This window comes from Pistacia vera, unplaced genomic scaffold (assembly GCF_008641045.1).
Source record: "Pistacia vera cultivar Batoury unplaced genomic scaffold, PisVer_v2 Contig470, whole genome shotgun sequence".
NCBI lineage: Eukaryota > Viridiplantae > Streptophyta > Magnoliopsida > Sapindales > Anacardiaceae > Pistacia > Pistacia vera.
The window spans coordinates 378,158-402,121 of record NW_022196302.1 but is presented as its reverse complement, the minus strand read 5'-3'; the positions used below and the strand labels follow the sequence as shown (position 1 = coordinate 402,121).

At 35.7% G+C, this 23,964-nt stretch overlaps 5 protein-coding genes across 5 annotated transcripts; 2 read left to right on the top strand and 3 right to left on the bottom strand.

Moving 5' to 3' along the window:
* The first annotated feature begins 2,903 nt into the window (after window positions 1–2,903).
* On the top strand, window positions 2,904–6,934 carry LOC116145981 (V-type proton ATPase subunit d2). The gene is made up of 10 exons (XM_031431403.1): window positions 2,904–3,256; window positions 3,928–4,048; window positions 4,227–4,334; window positions 4,419–4,521; window positions 5,264–5,344; window positions 5,466–5,551; window positions 5,665–5,724; window positions 5,811–5,859; window positions 6,308–6,442; window positions 6,548–6,934. Exons 1-10 carry the CDS (start codon window positions 3,076–3,078, stop codon window positions 6,677–6,679), a joined length of 1,056 nt encoding a protein of 351 aa, XP_031287263.1. The 5' UTR covers window positions 2,904–3,075; the 3' UTR covers window positions 6,680–6,934.
* Window positions 6,935–8,101: 1,167 nt separating this feature from the next.
* LOC116146032 lies at window positions 8,102–12,267 on the top strand. Its single transcript, XM_031431439.1, has 8 exons — window positions 8,102–8,455; window positions 9,020–9,212; window positions 9,312–9,409; window positions 9,870–9,972; window positions 10,185–10,402; window positions 11,040–11,082; window positions 11,211–11,464; window positions 11,825–12,267. The coding sequence occupies exons 1-8, from the start codon at window positions 8,277–8,279 to the stop codon at window positions 12,225–12,227; spliced, it is 1,491 nt and encodes a 496-aa protein (XP_031287299.1). The 5' UTR covers window positions 8,102–8,276; the 3' UTR covers window positions 12,228–12,267.
* A 234-nt stretch (window positions 12,268–12,501) lies between these two features.
* Window positions 12,502–13,912, bottom strand: LOC116145995 (anaphase-promoting complex subunit 11). The gene is made up of 4 exons (XM_031431412.1): window positions 13,859–13,912; window positions 13,716–13,744; window positions 13,009–13,127; window positions 12,502–12,851 (listed from the first exon to the last, which is right to left on the bottom strand). The coding sequence occupies exons 1-4, from the start codon at window positions 13,910–13,912 to the stop codon at window positions 12,736–12,738; spliced, it is 318 nt and encodes a 105-aa protein (XP_031287272.1). The 3' UTR covers window positions 12,502–12,735.
* A 1,620-nt stretch (window positions 13,913–15,532) lies between these two features.
* On the bottom strand, window positions 15,533–18,293 carry LOC116145982. Its single transcript, XM_031431404.1, has 2 exons — window positions 17,388–18,293; window positions 15,533–16,984 (listed from the first exon to the last, which is right to left on the bottom strand). Exons 1-2 carry the CDS (start codon window positions 18,237–18,239, stop codon window positions 15,821–15,823), a joined length of 2,016 nt encoding a protein of 671 aa, XP_031287264.1. The 5' UTR covers window positions 18,240–18,293; the 3' UTR covers window positions 15,533–15,820.
* An 840-nt stretch (window positions 18,294–19,133) lies between these two features.
* LOC116146051 (AP2-like ethylene-responsive transcription factor At1g16060) lies at window positions 19,134–21,193 on the bottom strand. The gene is made up of 8 exons (XM_031431465.1): window positions 20,916–21,193; window positions 20,732–20,814; window positions 20,595–20,603; window positions 20,403–20,491; window positions 20,239–20,312; window positions 20,098–20,148; window positions 19,923–19,999; window positions 19,134–19,838 (listed from the first exon to the last, which is right to left on the bottom strand). Exons 1-8 carry the CDS (start codon window positions 21,119–21,121, stop codon window positions 19,267–19,269), a joined length of 1,161 nt encoding a protein of 386 aa, XP_031287325.1. The 5' UTR covers window positions 21,122–21,193; the 3' UTR covers window positions 19,134–19,266.
* Between the last annotated feature and the right edge of the window lie 2,771 nt (window positions 21,194–23,964).

The window sequence follows — 23,964 nt, the reverse complement described above, 5'->3', positions numbered from 1 at the left end:
TTGTGGTGCTTTACTTCTAAGAAATGTCAGTTTAGGTCCCTCTTTCGTATTTGAAATTGCTTTATAGTCTTTTAAAGAAGGGTTGGAAGACACTAAATAGCACCTTTAGGTAGGAAAAAATTATAAACTTTTTCCAGCATTAATGAATCATTTTTCTGATGTCCTTATTAAATAATAACAAACCTCTATGTCCTTATTTAAAAAAAAAAAAAAAGAAACTTTTCATTTCTCTGTGTTTTCACCTTATTAATGTCTAAAATGTAATTGTGGAGAAATGGGATCTCATCTTTATCCATAGAAGTGTCATCTTGAAAGATTTTGCTGTTTTATATTCAGTTGTTAAGTGACCTTTCGGTATCCTGTGGTTGCTGATTTATTCAATTTGTTCCCTTGTAGGATTTGGATGATGAACATCGAATAATAGGAACACTCTTTACAAGGCTTACCTTGAAGATTTTTACAAGTTTTGTCAGGTTAGGGTTGATTGCTAAATTAAGAAAGCCCACTTTCCTCTCCCCCTCCTCTCATATGCAAAGTTTCTACTGTTTCTTACTATTTTCTTAACAAGTGTAATCTGTTTTTTCCAATAGAAATTGGGTGGTGCCACTGCAGAGATCATGTCTGACCTCCTAGCTTTGAGGCTGACAGAAGGGCTGTCAATATCAGCAATAATAGGTACTGTTACCATATTTGCTTGCCCACTGAATTTACATATGTATCTATATGTTTCTTCTATTCAGATTTTACGATATTTAATCCTTATTTTTGTTTTTATTGTTCTGCAGTATTGGGACTGAGCTTACCCGGGATGATCGTCGGAAACTGTACTCTAACTTTGGGTTACTGTAGCTCTTTACTCAATTAAGGCTTACTTTGTTTGTATCTGCTGTTTGGATAGCTTCTCTGACAATAATTTGCTTATGTACATTTATCCCTATGGCCTGAGGAACTTGCCGTCTGTGAGGATATAGATCAGTTTGTTTCAGTTTCACTCAAGCAGCTTTGAAAAATGATCATGATCGCTTACTCTGGTGTTTGTGAGTCCTGGGTGGTTGGCACATGGGCAAGAGTTTTTGTTGTTACTGTTGCTTCCATTCTCTATACTATATAGCGGTCTATTTCATATTACTCTATATTTAGAACTAATTTGAATGAGCCCTGTTGTGGTTTGGCTTCTTCTAGAAAGGTGTCTCTTGATGGTTACTGATTGTTGGTGATTTAATCGTATTCATTCTTTGTTCAAAATCCAACCAGTTACTGTAGTGGACTACAATTTGTGAAAGCATGCTAAGTTTATGCTTTGTGCAGGTGCAAGGACTTGATGAATTGAAAACGACGGTTATCATTTGATTTGTTAGCACTTCCTTGAGAATGTAATTACATTAGGTGCTATATTGGTGTTTGCTAATGTAGGTTCGCGGTGTTATGGAAAAATACCTCCTATCATTCTATCTTTTCTAAATTGTCATATGGAGAGAGCCAAATGCTCGCAAGGCATTTTATGAAGAGGAGGTAAAAGGCTTTGCTTAGCATTTGAGCAGCAGGTAAGGATAGGATGGTCAAAAGTCTATTATAAATAAGGGTAGGATAGTCAATTAAAAAAAGGACACCTAATTCTGACGATGTCGATTGGTCGATTTAATCTTTTCTAGTCAATTATTTTTCGTCATTTCTTGGACGGTCATCAACATTGTCATTGGTTGTTCTTCACCACTTTCGACGACTTCTTCAACTGTTGCATCGCTGTTCTTTTGAACTAATTTTCTCTTTGTTGAGGTTGTGGTGATCTAATGGCTTTGCTCTTTTTTGTGTGTTTTAACTTTCACCTTGCTTCATTTTGTTTGGCACACAACGTGTTTGAAGAAAAGTCCCAACCAACTCCAATAGTCCTCTTTCTCGCGCGTGCTCAAGCACCCAACCCTTGCGTGACCATAATAAAGGGTAGGGTATTTTCATCTTCACAATAAATATCATTATATTTAATGGAAATTATTAACGGAACATAACGTTTGGGTAATAAAGTAGTATTTTGAAACTTTTTGGGCGAGAAAGTGTCATTAAGCAAACCTTGGGTGGGAAAAAGTTGTTTACTCTTAATTAACATATAATTACTTCCATTTTACGTGGAAGTAATTGCTCCCCTTTATATTATTTTTAAATCAAAAGCTCTCCATTATAAAAGATTCATTCACTCCTAAGCTCTCCAAGTGTTCGATCTTTGTATATTTAATTAATTAATAAACATAAAATTTTAATGTATGGCTAATTAAATTCTAAGTGAATAAATTCAAAATAAGAAACCTAATATTGCATTGACGTAATCAATTTTTTGTCCTTTGTTATTCTTAATGTGTGTCCTAAATTCATAAATAAAACTTTATTAGCCTTACTCGGAGTCCATAAAACTTTGAATAAAGAGAAAAAATAAGGGTCGTGCTACTGTATTAACCTAATAAGCTTATCGTGACGATGTTTTAGTTAAAAATAATGATAGTTTGGAGAATCGTATTACGAATATATTTTGATAATTCAACATAATAACAGAAAAATAGTTTATTGAAAACCAAGATGTGGTAACATAAAGTTATGTACCATAACAAACCTTATAGAAATGAATAGAATAACACTATATTATTGGGGAGTAATGTTGCCGGAAGTGGGGTAACATTACCCCAATACTCTTATTCTTTCCTAAATAAAATATCTCAATAGAAATAAAATTGGGCTTCATTACCCATGGACTAAGCTGTTATTAGTTGGGCCTGATTTGTCTTAATCAGGCCCAAGATTGATCCAACTCAGGGTTACTAAACCCACCGAAACAATTACTTATGCACCCAAGCCCAAAAGAGTAATTTCGTTGTCTCACCGCTGATCTTTCGTTCACACAACAAAACAAAAAACGAAAACGAAAAAAAAACAGAAAACAATTTCGGAATTATTATGAAAACAGATCTGTTTTTGCTACGAATCTGATCTGCGTTTTTTAATTTTATTTATTAAAACCGAACACCACCTCTCACTCTCTTCTCTCTATTTGGATTTCGGTTTCGGTTTCAATAATTGTAGAGAAAAATGTACGGATTCGAAGCAATGACGTTCAACATTCACGGCGGTTACCTGGAGGCGATCGTGAGGGGCCACAGGGCCGGGCTCTTGACGGCCGCTGATTACAACAATCTCTGCCAGTGTGAAACCCTGGACGATATCAAGATGCATCTCTCTGCCACCGAGTACGGTCCCTACCTCCAAAACGGTGGGTTTAGTTATTTTTGTTGTCTAATATGCGTGGATTTTAAGTAATTTTAGCGTGATTGGAGTCTTGGAGTTGAAAACGGTGTGTTTTGATTTTATTCGTTTTAGGTTTTGATTATTGTTGTTTAATTTTCACGGATTTTTGAAGTGATTTTTGTGCTGATTGAGTTTATGATATGGAAACGGTGCTTTTTGGTGGATTGGAGAAGGAATTGAAGTGGAAGTTTGGATCTTTGGTTGTGTAATGTTGATTGGAGATTTGGGAGAGTTTTAGCTTAGATGAATTTGGATTTTAGTGTGTTTATGTGGGTGGTTGATTTAACGATTTGGGATTTTTATTTTGCTTTTCAAAAATGTGGTTTCAGCTGTGTTTCTTAATAGTGGGGGGTGTTAAGGTTTGATTTAGAGTAGAATGTTTGATTTTAATGGAAATATGTGATTGATAGCGTTAATTATGCTTTTTCTATATTGGATTGAGCTGAACGGGTAATGAATTATACAATTGTATTCTTGATATGTGTGTGGGGAATGACTCTTTTTAGAGCTCAGTCAGTAGAGTCTTTTTTTTTTTTTAATTCACTTTCATCTAAATGGATTGGTTCAGTTTTAATTAGTATTATGTGTCTTAGAAGTCACTGATCATGCTTACCGGGTCTTTGAACTTGCTTGCAGAACCTTCACCATTGCATACAACTACGATTGTGGAGAAATGCACTCTTAAATTGGTTGATGAGTATAAGCACATGTTGTGCCAAGCCACTGAGCCTTTGTCAACCTTCTTAGAGTATATCACGTACGCAGCTCTTTTTTTTTCTTAATATTATTTCTGTATTTGATTATTGTACAAAATTGGGTTTGTCTTGGAAGCTTTGTTTTAAATAGGTGTAGAGGTGAACTTAGTATATTTTTTTTATTTTTTATAAAATCAATTATTAGAGAGGTAGAATTAAAATATTTGTTGTTTTATCCAGATATGGTCACATGATAGACAATGTTGTCTTGATTGTTACTGGAACCTTGCATGAGAGAGATGTTCAGGAATTATTGGAGAAATGCCATCCTTTGGGCATGTTTGACAGGTATAATTACTCTATGTGATTTTCATCTTAAAACTTTTGATGTCTCATAAGATTTTCTTAAAATTTCCCCTTTTCCACCATCAGCATTGCTACACTGGCAGTTGCTCAAAATATGCGGGAGCTTTACAGATTGGTGCTTGTCGACACACCATTAGCTCCATACTTTTCTGAATGTATTACATCTGAGGTATGGACGATATGATTTGTGTCAGAGCTGATTATCTTGCATCATATTTTAGCAGGTCTTACACTTTTATGTTGTTTCTGTATGTTAGGGGTAATGCTTGTTGGTGCTTTACTTCTAAGAAATGTCAGTTATAGGTCCCTCTTTCGTATTTGAAATTGCTTTATAGTCTTTTAAAGAAGGGTTTGGAAGACACTAAATAGCACCTTTAGGTAGGAAAAAATTATAAACTTTTTCCAGACATTATATGGAATCATTTTTCTGATGTCCTTATTAATAATAATAACAAACCTCTAATGTCCTTATTTTAAAAAAAAAAAAAAAAAAAAGAAACTTTTCATTTCTATGTATTTCCACCTTATTAATGTNTTATAGGTCCCTCTTTCGTATTTGAAATTGCTTTATAGTCTTTTAAAGAAGGGTTTGGAAGACACTAATTAGCACCTTTAGGTAGGAAAAAATTATAAACTTTTTCCAGACATTATATGGAATCATTTTTCTGATGTCCTTATTAATAATAATAACAAATCTCTAATGTCCTTATTAAAAAAAAAAAAAAGAAACTTTTCATTTCTATGTATTTCCACCTTATTAATGTAATAATATTGTAATTGTGGAGAAATGGGATCTCATCTTTATCCATAGAAGTATCATCTTGAAAGATTTTTGCTGTTTTATATTCAGTTGTTAAGTGACCTTTCGGTATCCTGTGGTTTGCTGATTTATTCAATTTGTTCCCTTGTAGGATTTGGATGATATGAACATCGAAATAATGAGGAACACTCTTTACAAGGCTTACCTTGAAGATTTTTACAAGTTTTGTCAGGTTAGGGTTGATTGCTAAATTAAGAAAGACCCACTTTCCTCTCCCCCTCCTCTCATATGCAAAGTTTTCTTACTGTTTTCTTACTATTTTCTTAACAAGTGTAATCTGTTTTTTCCAATAGAAATTGGGTGGTGCCACTGCAGAGATCATGTCTGACCTCCTAGCTTTTGAGGCTGACAGAAGGGCTGTCAATATCAGCATAAATAGGTACTGTTACCATATTTGCTTGCCCACTGAAATTTAACATATGTATCTATATGTTTCTTCTATTCAGATTTTACGATATTTAATCCTTAATTTTTGTTTTTATTGTTCTGCAGTATTGGGACTGAGCTTACCCGGGATGATCGTCGGAAACTGTACTCTAACTTTGGGTTACTGTAAGCTCTTTACTCAATTAAGTCTTACTTTGGTTTGTATCTGCTGTTTGGATATGCTTCTCTGACAATAATTTGCTTATGTACAGTTATCCCTATGGCCATGAGGAACTTGCCGTCTGTGAGGATATAGATCAGGTTTGTTTTCAGTTTCACTCAAGCAGCTTTGAAAAATGATCCATGATCGCTTACTCTGGTGTTTGTGAGTCCTGGGTGGTTGGCACATGGGCAAGAGTTTTTGTTGTTACTGTTGCTTCCATTCTCTATACTATATAGCGGTCTATTTCATATTACTCTATATTTAGAACTAAATATTGAATGAGCCCTGTTGTGGTTTGGCTTCTTCTAGAAAGGTGTCTCTTGATGGTTACTGATTGTTGGTGATTTAATGCGTTAGTCATTCTTTGTTCAAAATCCAACCAGTTACTGTAGTGGACTACAATTTGTGAAAGCATGCTAAGTTATTATGCTTTGTGCATGGTGCAAGGACTTGATGAATTGAAAACGACGGTTAATCATTTGATTTGTTAGCACTTCCTTGAGAATGTAATTACATATGGTGCTCATCTGTGTGTTGCTTATGTAGGTTCGCGGTGTTATGGAAAAATATCCTCCATATCATTCTATCTTTTCTAAATTGTCATATGGAGAGAGCCAAATGCTCGACAAGGCATTTTATGAAGAGGAGGTGAAAAGGCTTTGCTTAGCATTTGAGCAGCAGGTTTGTGATCCAGTTACCAAGAACTGTTGCTTACATTAAACACTAATGTTCTTTATATTTTGACAGCCTTGGAAGTAACTTAACGTCGCATTTTCTTACCTGCAGTTCCATTATGGTGTCTTCTTCGCATACATGAGGCTGAGGGAGCAGGAGATCAGGAACCTGATGTGGATATCTGAGTGTGTGGCTCAGAACCAGAAGTCTAGAGTTCATGACAGTGTGGTTTTCATATTTTAGTTTCTCTTCAACTCTGTTATAAACAACAATCTTATGATCTTTTGCATAATCTTGCTGTAAATTGCCCCACCACCTTCTCTATTCATCATCTTCGGTTCCATCAATAGCAGCTGTTTACCTGGCTGCAACGATCGCAGGATTTGTGTAATAAAAAGAAAAAAAAAAATTGTATGTGTTTATTTTCATGGTTATTTTAATTGAGACTGAGATCTCTTGTATTATGATTTATCTTATATTATATTATTGTTCCGAGGATGAGATTTTGTAGCTTTCATGAGGCTGAATAATGATGTTAATAAAAGTAGTAGTTTCTTTCATGCCTTCATTTTTCTTCTCCAGAATAATTTACGTGGCATGATTTTATCAATCTGAATAATATATATATACCGTTCAAGAGTTCTCCGCGGCGGCATAAAGTGTAAAATAAAAGAGTTAGATAAAAGGTTGAATAGTTGTTGGGTATATTTTTTGAAAATATTAGTTTATTTTAACTCTTATAATTGTTAATTTAGTTACCACTTTTATAACAAAACTTTAAAAATTAACAAAAATAGCCTCAAAAATAAAGCTGTTGTCAATGGCTAGATAGATCTAGCTGTCATTAGAAGTCAAAGTCTAGCCGTTTTCGGCTAGATTTATGATGGACTTCTGTTTTGGATTTGATTGATTGTGTGTCATTTCAACGGCAACGATCGATGATAGCCGATGGTTGTTGGCGGCTAGCAATGGCTTGGGTGGGTGGAATGTTTTGATTAATTTATAAACTTTTATTGTGAAATACAATTGTTTTTAATTGAATAAAGTTGGAAAGATATTAGAATAGGATAATAGAAACAAGTCCCACCCATTTTTCATTTTCAATAGAAAAATCTTATTCAATTCAGATTAATTTTCAAAATAATAATCCCAATAAGTAGACAAACATATATTTTGTTTTTTAATTCAAATAAGATAACAGAAAAATGATTTGAAAGAGAGAAACAAACATAGGGTTAGAATTTTAGAGGAAAAATACATTGGTTATTCATGGTTAAGCTCAAACTGCTTACAGGTTTATGTGCTTCATAACCTTATAGTCGAACCCTAACTATTGAAGGGTTTTTTCATAGTAAAACCCTGTGAATTTGACCTATTTCTAGTGAATATTTTTTATTTTAGAAATGTTATCACTTTTAACCTTCAAATTTATTAACAATTTCATCAATTTAACCTTAAAAAAAATATTATCTTCTTAACATTGTTGATAGATTTTAGATGCTAGATTAATTAAGTTTGAATGAACAATAAAAACGTCATTTCTTTTAAACTTAATCAGAATAGTCTAACAGCCATTTTAAAAAAAAAAAAAAAAAAGGGGTTAGGGTTGCATTTTCAAAACCAGCGATAAACGCTCCGAGGGTTAGTGTTACATTTCTGAAACTAACGGGTACTCAACGAAATTCGCCCAAACACGCGCAGTGACAAGCCTCGACTCTAGATTCTAGAAACGCAATGAGTGTGCTATTATCATGTCCGAAACATGGCAGTTTTGTTTAAAAATTAAAATATCGAAAAATCAAAATCCAATACAAATTCCAGCAATCAATCAAATCAAACCATGGCGGAGTCGTCATCACCACCATCGGCCGAGCATACGAAAATCACGGACTTGGAGGAGGACGCGCTGGCCCACTGTGCCTCCTACCTCAAGCTACAAGACATCTCAAACTTGGCCATCTCCTGTAAATCTCTCCGACAAATTGCTTATTCTGACTCCGTCTGGCTTCGTCTCTTCAGGTTCTCCCTCTTTTATTCTATTTTTCTAGTTTAGGAACATCATAACTGGTCCCCAGCAACCTTACCGGTTCTGTTTCGACAAGAAGACCATTTTTGTTATCTCATTTTATTCGAAGTGTAGAAATTTTTAATCTTTTTAGTGTACAGAAGTGGACGGTATAATAAAAATTAATTTTTTTTTGTATTTCTTTAAGTAACGTAACTTCAAATTACTTCCCGGTAGTCTAGCTTACAGGGGTAGTTAAAAATAACTTATCAATCATGTGTTTTCAATGTTGCAAATGCTTCACCTGATAAACAATTCACGATCATGCTGCTGCCGCCGGTAATGTTACCGGGATTGCCATTTGGTAACACTAGCATTTTCATGTATTGTTTCAGAAATTGATGGCTCCGGGGAAAATGAACGAAACCATATTTTTACATTTCATCTTTCATTGTAGGAGAAGAGCAGTATCGGGTCGGGCATCATCAGTATGATGGATCTGACGTTTAGATGTTTGAAGAATGTATATATGAGAACATTTTATGTTCGTAGCTAAGTTTTTCTTTCTGATTATATAGGGAACAATGGCCTTGGTCCCAAGAATTACTTTCAGGCTCTTTGCAAACATTGGGAGGCAGGGAAGCATATTTGGCGAGGCATAAAGCATTGCAACAGTTCAAATTTGTGGATCCGTGGGTTTGCCACTTTCATACTGCACCAAAACCTTTTGATCATATGCTAATGGACAAAAGTAATATTTTCTTTTCGCAGGTATTAATTTGTTTAATGCTCTGATTCCATCTGAAAATAGAGGATAGTGGATTGTTTCCTAATTCATTGTGATTTTAACTTCGGTTGGTATGTTTTTAGGGTCCTTCCTTACAAACGATTTTCATTGATAACTATCCTACCAAAAGAGACTCTCCTGGGGTACGATCTGATCATAATGCTAGGATTACTTGCATGAGGTGAGATCTTTTGTTGGATTTTCTTTAAGTATTTAGCACGTTGGCTCACTGCCACTGTTTATTAGTTAATCTGTTACTTATTTCAAGATCTTTTACTTACTATTTCATGGACTTGTATTGAGAATTCAAAGCACAACATTCTTATATATTAATTTTTCTACTGTTTGTAACTCTTAACGGTTTGGAACAAATTATTTTTCTTGTCGTTAAGTTGGTTATTTGTTCTTTGCATACTTCTTTTTTCATATACTTAACTTCCTATTGTGCAATCAAGATAGTAAAGCAGGAAATTAAGCATGAATCACTTTAAATATCTTATTTTTTACATGGAAAACATAAACATATATTCGTTTCATACAAGGTTGGAAGCTTTGTGGACTGTACTAAATACAGGTCTTATTAGTAAACAGATATGAAGAAATGAAGATTGTTTCCTGATGTATGATGGTATAATCTGCAGATTGTTTGTTCTTGATGATACATCTTTATGTAGAGGTGCAAGAAGGAAAGAAAATTTCTTGGTAACCTCCAGCTGCGACCACTCCATTCGCATATGGTGGAAGGTGTGTGAAGTTTGGTTGTTTGATTAATTGGCTCCTAAGAATCCGTGCTTGTTTCGATGGACTAATCACTTACATGAACATATATCATTTCTGATTATTGATATTTTTCTGATTTTTATAATTTTGTTCCGGGAACATGAAGAAACTGTTTAACTTTTATGTTGTTGTTTTAATCTTTTTCAACCTCTTGAATATGTGTCTCATGACTGTAGGGTTCCTTCCAACGATGTTTTAAAGGTCATAATGGTCCAGTGTCCACCTTATCAGATAAATTGTTAGGTGATGCTGGCAGCAGACTATTGGCGAGTGGTGGAGAAGATGGTACTGTCCGCCTTTGGGCTCTTAACTCTAGTGGAAAACGAGGTCAACATGCTTTAAAGGCTACATTTTACGGGCATGAGAAACCTGTTAAATTGATGTCAGTTGCCGGGTATGATTTGATTTCATAAATAAGGTTATAGCAGCTTAATTTTCTCATGCTGAAACTAGAAAATTTGAATCTTTTAGGTTTTAATAGCCTGCATTTCTGAATATTTGTTAGTAGAATCTTATGCCGTATGAATTGATGTGTTCAGCTGATTCATATACTAAAGAAATTATCAATATATCAAAATCTATGTTGACAAGTGTAAAAGATGAACCTGTACACAATTTTTTTTTTTTAATTTGCTCAATTTGAAAGATCTTATTATAGATTTCTTTATGGCCTAAATTCAACCTTATTAAATCAGTTAAAATTGCTGGATTGCATTTATGATTGTAGAGACCTGTACAAGTTTAACTTGGTAGTCCCTTACCAAAAAGTTGAATAGTTAGATTTTAAGATCCTGTATTTAAGTTGTTCCTTTACACAATTTTGGAATTAAGCCAATGACTGGTGGATCACTAGCAAACTTTAAACTAGGATGATAAAGTGGCTATTAATTCATGAATTTCAACTCTATTGCATGAGAACGCCGGAAATGTTTGTTGTATGTGCTTAGCTCCCTCTAGTTATTCAGATCCCAAGCCTTCAAGTTTAGCTATTCTCTGACTAAACTAATCCATGTTTGTTGTGTTTCGTCCAGGCATAGGACCTCTCTTTTGGTGAGCATGTCAAGAGATTCTAAGGTATTGTTTCCATTATGAATTGCTTTACCACATCTCTTAATTTTCTCAATATGCTTTAACTTATGAGGTCTTTACAGTCAACTATTTTATTCATTCAGCATAAAAGAAACTGCATTGTTTTTCTATAGGTGAGGGTTTGGGATACATCCACATCATCTGCTGTTCGTTCTTCATGCTGTGTGGGAATGACTTCTGTAACTGGTACTCCTGTGGACATGAAATGCCATGAATCATTGCTTTATGTTGCTGCTGGTTCTTCTGTTGTTATGATTGATTTGAGGACAATGCAAAAGGTCATCACTGCAGCAATCGATCAACCAAAATTATGCTCCTTTTCTATTTTGCCCTCAAAATCCTTGATCTGCATTGGTGGAATTGGCAAGTAAGACTTTTCTCTGGGAATTGGGATTCATCTTCTTCTGTTCCTTAATTATGATTACATGGTTGATTGTCGGGTTAAGTGTTGTGCTTGGATACCATAGAGCTGTCATTATAGTTTTTGTTATCTCCAATTAAGGCTTGTAAATGGAAATACTCTAAATACATTCCAATGCAATATATTCATTTCATTCCAAGGACGTTTGATGTTTGAAACCTTATTGTTTTAATACTTTGTTATTCTTGTTGAAGCTAATAATCATAAAATTTCTTGATCAACAATATTCTAAAACATTCTTCCATATCACGTTGCTTGGAGTCAGTCTTAAATTTAATCTGAGAATAACAAATGCTTTTACTGCAGGGCAATGCTCTGGGATATAAGGAGAAGCCAGGAGACTCTAAAATTAGAACCAGTTGCAGAGTTGGATGGACACACAGGTCCGGTAACACATCTACACATGGATCCATACAAAGTAGTAACAGGAGGGCCAGAAGATTTGCATGTCAATATTTGGGAGACTGACACCGGTATGCAAACAAATTCCTTGCTCTGTTGTTCTTCTGAGGAAACAAAAACAGTCATAGGGTGCTCGGCCTTGGCTGTTAATGGATGTCGTATTGCAACTGCTACCTATAGCGAACGTGGACTCATAAAGTTCAGCAATTTCTCTCACGCTGCTTGCCCTATTTCAAAAAATGAAGATCAGCATGATTCAAAGTTCTGGGGTCCTCAAAATTATATTGATACTGACTCAGATAACTGAACAAATTTGCTTGTGTTATGTATCTTTTAGGCTAAATTTTATTGTTCATTTTTGTAGTTTTCAATAAGTTGTGCCCGTGAATTTATACTCGTTTGTAGTGTCGCTTTATTTCAATACTGGAGAAAAATATATTAACGTTTGTGCGAATCTGTCTTAGCTTTCCATGTGTTAATGCATTTGATTTTCTTGAGAAAATCTGAAAAAGAAGGCAGTTGGTATGTAATTTTTCACTTTTTCAGTCCATCAAAATCTAAAAACGACGATACAAATAAAATATACTAAGACAGTCTTGTACTTAACATTATCATGATACTTGATGCCAGTATTATAAGAAAAAACAAATGCTTTCAATGTGTAGCAACGTGCTTGAGGAGAAGCAAAGACACTAGAACTGATCGCAGAGTAGGATAGACAGAAGTCCGGAACCTTCATCCTTTGAACTCAATCAAATTGTCAACTAGTCGGGAAGACAGAAATTGAAGTAATGAACTCAATCGAGCTGAAACTTTCATCCTTTGAACTGCCATTCCCTTCGGCACATGGGACAATGTGCTTGAGGAGTTTGTGAATTCACCCATTTCAAGATGCAATGAAGATGGAAAGCATGGTTGCAGGCACCCCAAACTGCAATATAACAATAGTCAGTAAAGCTAATTTATACATGCAACAACAATTTAATCGATCCCTTCATTCAGAATCTAAAGCTTTAACAATGTCACCAGATCGGTACCATAAACAACTTATGAAATGGTCATAGCAGGGACTGAAGTTAGCTGCTTACTCAGTGGGCAATCATCCCCAGGGAGTTTACAATCAGGACAGCAACCATCAAAAGCCATCCTACAAATACCACAAGTTTCATCTTGTGCATCCCAAGTCCATGAAGCAACAGCATGCCACCTAAAAAGAATCATACAAGGAACACAAATAGTTTCAGCATACAAAAGAGAAGGTTGTGAATTCTGCAGAACATGAATAGTTTCATCCAGCCTCAAAATTCATGAGACATGTTTACACTCAAAAATAATAAAAATTCATATCACACAACAAATTCATTCGAATATAATCGATGCTGAACTGAAATAGAAAAAACATACAGGAGATGAAGAGAACATACTCTGTTTAAAGCCCGGCACACATTCAAAAAGAAACTAGGTTAAGGATTAACTCTGTGAAAGATAAATGAAGGGGCTCAAAATTCATATTGGCAAGTGAAATTCAATCAATGACTACTAAGTAAGCTGATATAAGAATTGACTACAAATCACTCAAACAAATAAATTATGATTTAGTATTATAATCTTATCAACTTTTCACTAGAACACAATACAGTGATTATATAAATCTCTTTAGTTTCTTCTAAAGTAAAAGTATGATATAGGATTTAGAAGAACTGATCACAGCCCATCAAAGAGTCCCAGTTGCATCAACCCACAAGAGAGGATAAATTTTAAGCTAATAAAAGGTAGATAAACAGCAAAAGGATACGCAAGATCTTGACTTTCATTATGGGTCTCCTGCAAAATCAAAATTTTGATTACTATACACATGAAGATCGAAACTTTATTCATAAAAAAACAGGGGCAAAATGCAAGGAGAAGACAAGAAATTTAAAACCTTAATAAGCCCACATTTTGTGGGAGAAGGAGAGGTAGTTCATAACCAGCCCCACGAAACTCTCTCATAAATCGTTTTCCGGCCACTGGAAACCCACAATCCAGCCGGAAAAAGATTTCCCACTACTTTTAAAAAAAAAAAAAAAAAAAACCCTTAAAAATTAATATCTAACAAAACAACGCCTGACTCCATAGCCTACCCCAAATTCAAGAAAAAAACCGCAACACAAATCCAAACATTTAAAAACCCATTTTAATTTCAAATACCGAGCGACTGACCTTGTTCTCCTCTCTAATGAGCCGAATCTGGCCTCCTTGAGTTCCAAATTTAAGCCCAAATGCCTTCTTGTTCTTCTTCTCTTGAGGTCTGCGAATTGTTTACTGGTTTTTCTCACTCTCTGTGAAAGAGCGGGTTTGAGTTTTTGAAGAGACGAGGGAAGTTGAGATGATTGGAAAGGAGGGGCAACGGGAAATTAGACATGCTGAAAGGGGTATATGGACTTAGTTAAATTTCCCCTTTAGATTTTGTATATGTTAACCCATAAAGTCTGAAAACTAACACTAATACCCATAAGCTTGACTAGCATTCTAATCCAATGGTGTCAAGTTCACACCTTTCAAGATATTAAATTAATAAATTTGTGTTAATAATTTAAGCCAAATATTAAAATTAGTATAAGTATGAAATATAAATAAAATATGAGGTCAAAATACTTGATCAGTGATTAGCGTTAGAACTTCTTGTTGACGTAGAAATTTACACCGACAAAAAGTATATAAGATCTATGTAAGAGTTTGTATAAAACCCGTGGTTTCGATACTAGATCAATAGATGAATAATAAAACAAACAATAACACAAGAATTTTTTTTACAATGGTTCGGATACTTGGTGCAAATCCTACGTCTACTGTTGTTATACTCTTTTCTTTGCTCTTTTTGTGTACAAGTGCGGCCGTGAAGAAACAAGTAATCCAAACCCCCAATTAGGGTAAAAAATTGACTCATATAGCATTATAATGATAAACTTGTAAATAAAATTAACCTAAAAAGTACGAGACGGGAAATGATTCATGCTTTAGGATTTACCACACAACACTTGCCATCTTCCATAGAAAGCTTAACCAAATTATATATATAATGGATTAATGATACTCTGCCCGCTAGATTTTGATGTTTTTGTTAACTCACGACCTGAATATTTGTGTATATGTTTTGCCTGTTTGAGTTTGTTGTTAATAAAAAGACCATGCTGGTTCTGCTGAATTAATATCATAAATCAAGCTGCAATACCTTTCAGGATTCTGCATGAAAGTTACCGCCAAGATGACTCATACCTGCGGTCACAACACATAATATAGGAAAGTTTAATACTAAACTTAGCCTCTCTATATTTCAACATAACATCAAACATCTTTTAGAAGGAGGGTCTATGATCTGCATGCCTTTACTATGAAGACGACAACCATTCCATCATTTCACTGATGGATCGTCCCAGTAAGTTTCCGATCAAACACTGCATTGGACCTCATGCTTACTTCATACTAAAAAAACCAGTGATATCATTGCTCCGCAATCAAATGAAATAAATGGATGTCAACACCAGTAGCAGTTATGTAAACCTGGAATACTGTGAATTGCAAGCCAAACCTACCCATTATGTAATAGGCAAAATAAACAAATTGCAGGACTAAACAAAGGTCACCACTTCTTAAGGTAAAAAAGAAAAGATGCATTCCGACTACTACAAAATGCCAATGAATTTCATTCTAGTAACATTCATCCGGCAATTCTAAACTTACAACACACACCTGACAGATATTAAGAAGCGCTATTGAACAGTTGAGCAACAGAGTAAAATGCCAGCTTGAGCTGCAGTAAAAGTTTTGTGCAAATCTGATCTCAGATAGTTAACTCTGTCAAGTAAAAACATGTGGTTTTTGTGTTCGAATGATACAAACTTTTGTTCCTCTAAAGCTTCAAAATTGCTTTCTCTTGTTTCTAAAGAATTTGTCTCTTTTTGCATAAACAAAAAAGAGAGCTAGGAAACCCACAACAGTCATTAAGACTGAACCCCATGGAACTGGTGGGTCCTTGAAACACACGAGTGATGCTTCCAATTCTTGAGATGCATGGTATACAAGAGAGTGCATCGTATATAGATCGTGATCTGATGACCTTAAGTAATACAACGCCATCTCAAAGTCCAAATGTGACAAAGCAGAAACTGCCTTGTCAATCTTGTACTTAAACAAGTTCCACCTCTGTACAAACTCAACATGCTGCTTTTGTTTAAGAAGTTTTCTGTCCCCACCATGAGCAGCCACAGATTCAAGAACATCAACGGCACTTGTTATACTATAATTCAATGAGGTCAGAAGAACATTCCTCCGAGCTGAATCCTTCTGTACAAAAGACAATGATGAAATCTCTGAGAATGGCCCAAACGGTGTCTGCCCAATACTCCACGTGTAATCTACTAAAGTATTATTATGTATTGGGCTCCACGACAAATGGGTAGGCGACACTCCCCACATACTCTGCAGAATTGAACCAACAAGAGGTCGCTCTAGCTCCCTTGTCTGTATAAACACGTGACGACCATTACAGCTATAATCACTCACAGTCTGAGAATTCTTTGTCCTCACTGCAATAACCATATCTCTAAAGGCAACAGATTGGTGATAACGATCAAGCAATAACAGCATGTTATAGTCCAGATCAAAGACATAAACAGGAAGAACCCTCTGAAAATCTTCCTCAGGGATCCCTGCCACCCTCCTAAACTCCTCAGCTGACTCAGACAATATACGATGCAATTTCTTCGAGTCCACATACTCACTCACAATCAATGTATAATTATCAAACAAAAACCTCGACGTATAAGAATTAATCGACTTTGAAATCGCATAGGAACAAATTGAACACTCCGCAAAATTCACCTTATAATTTTTGAAACTCAAAGACTGATCTCCGAACAACAACCCACCATCATGAACCTCATCCATAAATGTCCTCTCAACCGATTTCCAATCCAAACCACTTGAATCCTCTCCACTCTCCGACCCATATACATGTATAAACTGAACAACCAACGAGTTCTCAAAATACACAGGAATCCTCAAAGAAGGCACAACAAGCACCTAAAAACAAAAACCAACAAAACAACCAAAAACATTAATAAACACATAAAATCACCACAAATCAACAGACTAGAAACTGAAAACAAATGAGGAAATATAATAGTATCCTCAATTTCCTATCGCAAGTGATAATCATCATATGTGACATGGAAATATCACTAACTCATTATTTGCAAGAAGATACTACTTGGGACGAGTAACATTATTCGAACACTTAAAACTTACGATTCAACTCCCAAAATCAACACAATTCAACAATCCTAAAACAGAAAGTGATGCACACAAATTTCACTTGAGCTCAAGTGATGTATCTTCCTATGTCTTCATTAGTTCATCAATTACACGTCAATACCACATAAAAGAAAAATTATTTGTGATAATTCAAACACTTAAAACAACTTACCTGATAAGCACTCCAAACGACCGAGGCTAGGTCAGCAAGCAGCGCCTTTTGCGACTTGGGACGACCATGAAACGCGGCAAAAGGATGAAACTCCCCTTTAGCCAAAACCCCATCACCGGACAAAGCTGGCCCATAATCCACCGGTCCGGCACCAAGATCAACCCAAATATACCTCTCTTTCCCAGTCCAAATACTCCCCAAACACTTCGTAACCCCGGGCGAAGAATCCCCATGACTGTAACTATACGCATAACTCTTCCCCATAGACCCCAAAGAAAGCAAGTAAATAAAAACCCCATTTCCCCCTTTATCCTTCTCAAAATCCTGCTTAATTATCTCATCAATGGACTCGTACGAAACGGGAACAAGCGTGTGCCGAAGCGGCGAGATCGAAGAAGCCAAGAGGGCTTCGAGGGTCTGCGAGAGTCGTGACGAGAGCGAAGGGGAGAGCGAGATGTCGACATGGGGGGAGTGAGAGATGGAGAGAGAATGGACGTCGGAGTGATCGGAGATGACGTGGAAGCGGGAGGCGACGTGGGCGGCTGATAAGTACGAGTGGAGGAGGGAAGGGGCGGAAGAAGGGAAAGTGGAGGTGGAGCCCACGAGTTTGACGTTGAGGGAGACGGGGACGGAGAGAGAGAGGAGAGAGGAGATTAGGGAGGAGATTTGGGGGAGAGTATTGGAGTTGGAGAGGGAAGATTTGAGGGAGGATGGGAGGGAGTTGAAGGAGTCATTAGAGGAGTAACGGTCGAGGCGGGAGTGGTGGGTCAGGAAAGTGTCGAGGCCAGGGATCGGAGCGGCGGAGGACACGGCGGATATGAGGAGGAGATGGAGGAGGAGGAAGGTGGTCATTTTGTGAAGTGGTAGTTGGGTTACGCTAAAAGAAACAGACTCGCATTTTGCGTTGAATCAAATATCAAAGACCTGAAGATGCTTAAGGGTTTGATTTGTAAAGAAATGATTTATTTAGGGCCTTTTAAAAATATAATTTAAATATGGATTTTCCTTCTGAAAAATAAGAGATAAATAGGAATTTTAGCAATCAAAATGTTTTCTTTAACTTTTCATTATATAATTTCTTTTAATTAATTTAATAAATTTATTTTTTTGACATATTTCATCTTATTATGAGAATAAACGCTATTCTCAAACCCAAGAAATTAAACTTTTTTCTAATGAGTTACATTTTTTTTCTAATTTTAATGAAAATGTGCGAATTTTTTTTTTTTCTAACCTCTCCCCTTTCTCCGGATGACAAACCCTTTAACCATTATAATTAATTATATCCAAAGATCTTGTATTTAAGTTAACACGCTGACAATTATACACGAATACCTCTGAGTGATTAATTTAATAACTCATGCGGCCCAAACTACTCGGAGAAGCTGGGCTGCTCTCACTTTAGCAGATTCATCAAGTGGCCCAAGCAGCCCAAGTTCATTTCAGTTTGGGTCACTTACTCCTATACACGAGTTCATTCAAAGGTACTCGAGTTTGTTTATGTATATTCGGATAGAACTCACCTTAAAAAATCGACTTGTAACTTGTAAGATAAGAATGTATAAGATATCCAAATATTTATAAATCAAATTATCTGAGTTTAATTGTTATAAATCTAACATCAAGCAAAATGTTTGTGTTTATTTAATTATTTTAGCACATTATTAGGCATTACAAAGCTCTAAAAGACTAAAACAATGATTATAGAAATTCATAAAAAGGCTCATTGATGAACCAAGTCCTAGTTTAGGGAAGATACAAAAACAAACCACTGCAAAAACTATTTACAAAACCACTCAAAAATTCAAAAACATAAATCTTAATTTTTACAAGGCTGCTGCATCTTTTTTTACAGAGGTATCTATCTGTTCTTGTTTGATCACAAAATGAAGTGTTGTCTTTCCTGAAAGTCTATGCTATGGTCTCTGTTGGCAGAATAGATGAAAGGGAAGTCTCCAAGTCCATCATAAAATATCCCACCAAACTCATCATCATCACTGCTTGAGCCTGCTTGTTGGTTCTTTGTTTCATCCCCATCAGACTCTTGATCGTCTGAAGACACATTTGAATTCTTCTGCACCAGGTCTCTGAATATGGAAGATCTCAGGAGAAGGCTGAGTGCGGTTGGGGTTGAAGATTTGTTGCCTGATGAGTTAAAAGAACTTTTGGTTTGGAAGCTGAATTCTTCTTGCTTTGGTGGGGAGTTCAAGTAGTCTGCTGTGAATGGATTGGAGTTGAAAGGTGAGTAGTCCTCACTTGGAATGTAACTGGTTGGTGATGGAACTGGTTGTGGTTCTGTGATTATGTGCAACTCATGAGCACCAGACACCATGTTTGTTCCAGGTTTTAGCCAACTGATGTAAGTACTCAAATCAAAATTGGTCACAGCATTGATCCCTCTGTATTCAATTGCTGCAATGTCATAAGCTCGCGCCGCCTCTTCTTGAGTACCTGCAGGTATTCAATAAGAGTTGATTGAATACCATGTATTTGAGATTTTGCTTCAGTTTGTTCAAGATTTTTGATGCAACTTACTGTAAGTGCCAAGGTAGAGGTACTTGTTTCCGAAAACTCTCCCTATTCTTGCTTCCCATCTTCCTTTATGATGGTGCCTGCATAGTATAATTTTCACCAGAGAGATCTTTAGTGTTTGCTCTAAATCAGTAATGTTTAATAAGCTACAAGATGATCAAAATTTCAAGAAAATCACCTTGCAACTCCTCGATATTTCGATACACCTCTTGAGAAGCCACTGCTCTTTCTGTGAAAAGGAAAAGCAAAAAACTGTTATTTAGAGAAACTAATAGCCATGGAACCTGGTAACAATCTGTGTATCAAAAAAAATAATTACCTTCTTAAAGAGGCCAAGTACTCCTCTTTGGTAACAGTTTGCATGATCTCAATTTCCTTCTCATAATCAGATATCTGTTAAAGGCAATGAGTTTATGTTAGATTTTTATGAATCTTTTGAATATATGCGTAAGAAAATAGGCCTTCGGCTTAACAGATGTGTACCGGAAAATTGGTGAAAGTTGATGTGCCCCAATACTTAAGTGCAGCTAAATCATATGCTCTTGCAGCAGCTTCTTCTTCATCATAAGCACCTGATAAATTCAGAAAAGATGTGTTAATTTTCTCCATTAGCCTCCCCAGAAAAGAAAGAACTTGAACTTTGACTTGGTGTAGAAGAGGGATCAAAGTTCTTACCAAGGTAAACTGTTGAGTCCGGATTGATTCCAAGGCACAAAGCAGAGGAAAAAGACACATAAAAGTGGTCAGATTGAAATACATGGAAGAAGAGAAAGTGATGATGAAGAAAGAAAATTGAAGCATTTATTATCTACCTTGTTTCCCTTTCTTCTTCTGAGTGACATTCCAAGAAAGCTTATCCCACAAATGAGCTTCATATCGACCAGTCCAGCGATGTCTATTCATTTCACAGATCGAAAAATTTATCAGTTAATAAGTAATTCAATCTCGAGATCAAGAAAGGTGTAAAAAAAACGATGATATATTGCTTGTTTATACCTGCTGACGCCGCGAAACTTTGAACTTCTTTTCACAGTGGTAGCTGTAGTACCAGTTTGCTGATCATCACAACCTCGTGAAGCTGCAACAACATGATCTCTGCGCCTCCTTTTCACACATCTTGTAGCCTGAACTTCACTCTCTGCAGGCATGTAAGCGCGGCGCCTCACTTGGTTTCCTTCACTCTTCACCATCACCATTTCCATGTCTATAGTTAGTTATTTCCTTGAATTGATTGACTCTTTTAACTTTCTTTTTCTCTTTCTTTCTTTCTCTGTTTGCTTGACCTGAGGGGAGTGACAGAATGTGTAAATATATATATAGCATCTGTCTATCTTTTGGACTCATTGTTGTTTTGTTTGATTTTACAACTGTTTGCAAGTTTTAACAAAGAGGGCGATGGTCACAAGGCAGCTTCAGACAAATTTATAGTAAGGATACAAACTTTAAGTGTCCATATTCTGTTTTCTCCCCAAAGATCCAAGCTCCTTGGTCTCATATACATGGTTAAAATAATGGGATTCTTTGCCAATTCAAAAGTCCCCTCTGATTGGCCATTGAAATAAACCAAATTTATATCAGCAAATACCAGGTGAAAATTGGTCCTCAATTATTCCAAATTATAACACTAATACTTTCAGTTGAGACCTCTTTATCTATTATATTCTTTGCAAACTTGAGTTGGCTAAAAACCAAACTTTACAAACATTTTATGGACTCTTTTCGTGAATAGTTAAAAGTATTTTGGTGAAGAGTTGAAATATTCTTTTAAAAAATGATACAGTATTTGCGTAAGTCGAAATAGATTAGAGAACTACTTTATGCAAACAATTTCTTCATCATTCATTAGTACTCTTGACTTATTTGAAAAGAATATTCAAATTCAAGTCGGAGATGCACTCTAAACCCCACTATTTAAGATGGATAGGACAATATGTGATGATCGTAACTCTTAGAACCTCATTTGGTGAGATGGGTAGGGAATGTTGCACTGATAATAGCTTGCTTTGTCCTTTTAGTACTACAAAACAAACAAATTTTCTTGCAGAAAGTGGCTGGGTTAGTTTTAAATGCAAAAGAAAATGTTGTATAAACAGTTAAATTTGGTAACTGTTCATGCTGTTATTTAGTGAATCCATTGGCTGTTAAACCTATGATCTATGAAAGGGAAATCATCAAGTCATTAGTTATACAACCACAGATACAGCAACAGTTTAAAACTGTCAAACTATTCAAGTCATATACATTACAAAAACCAAATAAAACCAAAGGAGATTAAACATAAAAATCCAAAAACCAGTTGTTCACATTTCCAGATACCAAAATGGACAAGTTTACCTGAAACAAATTATACTTGGAAGTGCTCAAGTACTCTGTTAAGAATACTCCAGAATTTTTATTTCTTCTGATAAAAGCAAAGATGCATACATCATATTGCTCGTCGTAAACAGGCAATATGCTAAACTCCAATGTGATATAATTCCTCGAATTCGCCGCCTCGTTGAGGTTAAATCATGTCTGTTATTTGGATTCGTTATGCTCGTTTAATTTACTCAAGTCTGTGAAGTACATGTAGGTGTCAATGGAGTTTGTTGCCTCCACGGGGGCGCCAACAGCGATTTTTACTAAGGAATCTGCACATATTTTAGTAATATTCTTGTTGCAGGCTTGCAGCCTGTGTGAACTGTGATTTAATATTGTTTCCAGGAGGAGTTTACAAGAAATGCTGGTGGAATCTGGATTAAAGTAAGCAGAAGCAGTTGTTTTTTTTTTTTTTTTTGAATGTGTTTCCTCATTCCTCACGAAACTTTTAGTTTTTTTTATTGTGAAAATGAAGAAAGTACTTTGATTGAAGAATAAAAGTACTCGAAATTTGTAGCAAAGCAGGTCAGTGCAAACTAATAAATTATTAATGCCCTGGAAGTCCATGTTAATCAGCCTGTACTTGAAAAGATGCAAGAACTTGGCTTTTCTGATGTGAAATTGCTTATATATTGCATACATTCAAACTTTGAGGCTGATGGTTTCACATTACAAGCTCTACCGCCAGAAGATTACAATTAGAGAAGATCTATCAAAAAGATAGTTAGAACAAAGGCTTAATTTGAGATGGTAACAGCTCAAGTAATCACCATAAACTCAGGTCGATCAGTCACTAAAACGTCAATCTCAGGTCGATCTCTCATTAGACCTTAGAATCGAATTCACATTTTATGTGAGGGATGATCCGGGTGGGTCTCTTATTAAACCTTAAAATCGGATTCACTTTTATTGTGAAATAAAAAGTCAGGCTGACGTGGACTCTTGTTAGCAAGGGTCAATCAGAATTCAGGGAGGCTTTATGTCATCTAGACGTTGCCATGTCGCGTGATGACAGAAGAGGTATGGTTTTCGTCAGTGCAGCAGGTGAATGCCAGACTTGCGAGTGGTTAGGAATCATCCACCTGTCTAAGTCCTACACGATTTAAGGATGTCTCTTGTGCAGACAACCAATGGGAAGCGGGTTAGGAATTATATCACACCTACCGGATTGCAGACTCATGATTATTAGCTTGAATCCTCCAACTATAAATAGGGGGCTCCTCCCTCATTTACGGGATTGGCTTATCTTTAGTCTTAAACAACATACATTCTCTCTTTCTCTCTTTATATTTTCTCTAGATTGTAACTCAACTCGCTGTACATGACTTGACTGTAACCATCTATTAATATAACTACAATGGACGTAGGATTCGTCTTTGAGCATCCGAACCACTTTAAAACCGTCTTTTATTTATTCTCTTGCTACATATTTCCATATCCTTATTCTTTAATTTCTTTCTATTACTTTACAAACATGTATTTATCTCAACATCACATCACATGTATTGTCCCTAACATTTTTACCACNTGTATAAACAGTTAAATTTGGTAACTGTTCATGCTGTTATTTAGTGAATCCATTGGCTGTTAAACCTATGATCTATGAAAGGGAAATCATCAAGTCATTAGTTATACAACCACAGATACAGCAACAGTTTAAAACTGTCAAACTATTCAAGTCATATAC

What these genes read in the sequence shown, in the direction of transcription:
- LOC116145981 (XM_031431403.1), top strand. Translation starts at nt 3,076, where the DNA reads ATGTACGGATTCGAAGCAATGACGTTCAACATTCACGGCGGTTACCTG. An exon ending in CTGAATGTATTACATCTGAG is followed by an intron (nt 4,522 to 5,263) that starts GTATGGACGATA and finishes GTTCCCTTGTAG; the next exon opens with GATTTGGATGATATGAACAT. An exon ending in GCTTAGCATTTGAGCAGCAG is followed by an intron (nt 6,443 to 6,547) that starts GTTTGTGATCCA and finishes TCTTACCTGCAG; the next exon opens with TTCCATTATGGTGTCTTCTT.
- LOC116146032 (XM_031431439.1), top strand. Translation starts at nt 8,277, where the DNA reads ATGGCGGAGTCGTCATCACCACCATCGGCCGAGCATACGAAAATCACG. An exon ending in GCTAGGATTACTTGCATGAG is followed by an intron (nt 9,410 to 9,869) that starts GTGAGATCTTTT and finishes TATAATCTGCAG; the next exon opens with ATTGTTTGTTCTTGATGATA. An exon ending in CCATTCGCATATGGTGGAAG is followed by an intron (nt 9,973 to 10,184) that starts GTGTGTGAAGTT and finishes TCATGACTGTAG; the next exon opens with GGTTCCTTCCAACGATGTTT.
- LOC116145995 (XM_031431412.1), bottom strand. Translation starts at nt 13,912, where the DNA reads ATGAGAGAGTTTCGTGGGGCTGGTTATGAACTACCTCTCCTTCTCCCA. An exon ending in AATGAAAGTCAAGATCTTGC is followed by an intron (nt 13,128 to 13,715) that starts GTATCCTTTTGC and finishes GATTCTTTTTAG; the next exon opens with GTGGCATGCTGTTGCTTCAT. An exon ending in TGGGGATGATTGCCCACTGA is followed by an intron (nt 12,852 to 13,008) that starts GTAAGCAGCTAA and finishes GTTATATTGCAG; the next exon opens with TTTGGGGTGCCTGCAACCAT.
- LOC116145982 (XM_031431404.1), bottom strand. Translation starts at nt 18,239, where the DNA reads ATGACCACCTTCCTCCTCCTCCATCTCCTCCTCATATCCGCCGTGTCC. An exon ending in TCGTTTGGAGTGCTTATCAG is followed by an intron (nt 16,985 to 17,387) that starts GTAAGTTGTTTT and finishes TTTTGTTTTTAG; the next exon opens with GTGCTTGTTGTGCCTTCTTT.
- LOC116146051 (XM_031431465.1), bottom strand. Translation starts at nt 21,121, where the DNA reads ATGGAAATGGTGATGGTGAAGAGTGAAGGAAACCAAGTGAGGCGCCGC. An exon ending in CAACTTTCACCAATTTTCCG is followed by an intron (nt 20,313 to 20,402) that starts GTACACATCTGT and finishes TGCCTTTAACAG; the next exon opens with ATATCTGATTATGAGAAGGA. An exon ending in AAATATCGAGGAGTTGCAAG is followed by an intron (nt 20,000 to 20,097) that starts GTGATTTTCTTG and finishes TATACTATGCAG; the next exon opens with GCACCATCATAAAGGAAGAT.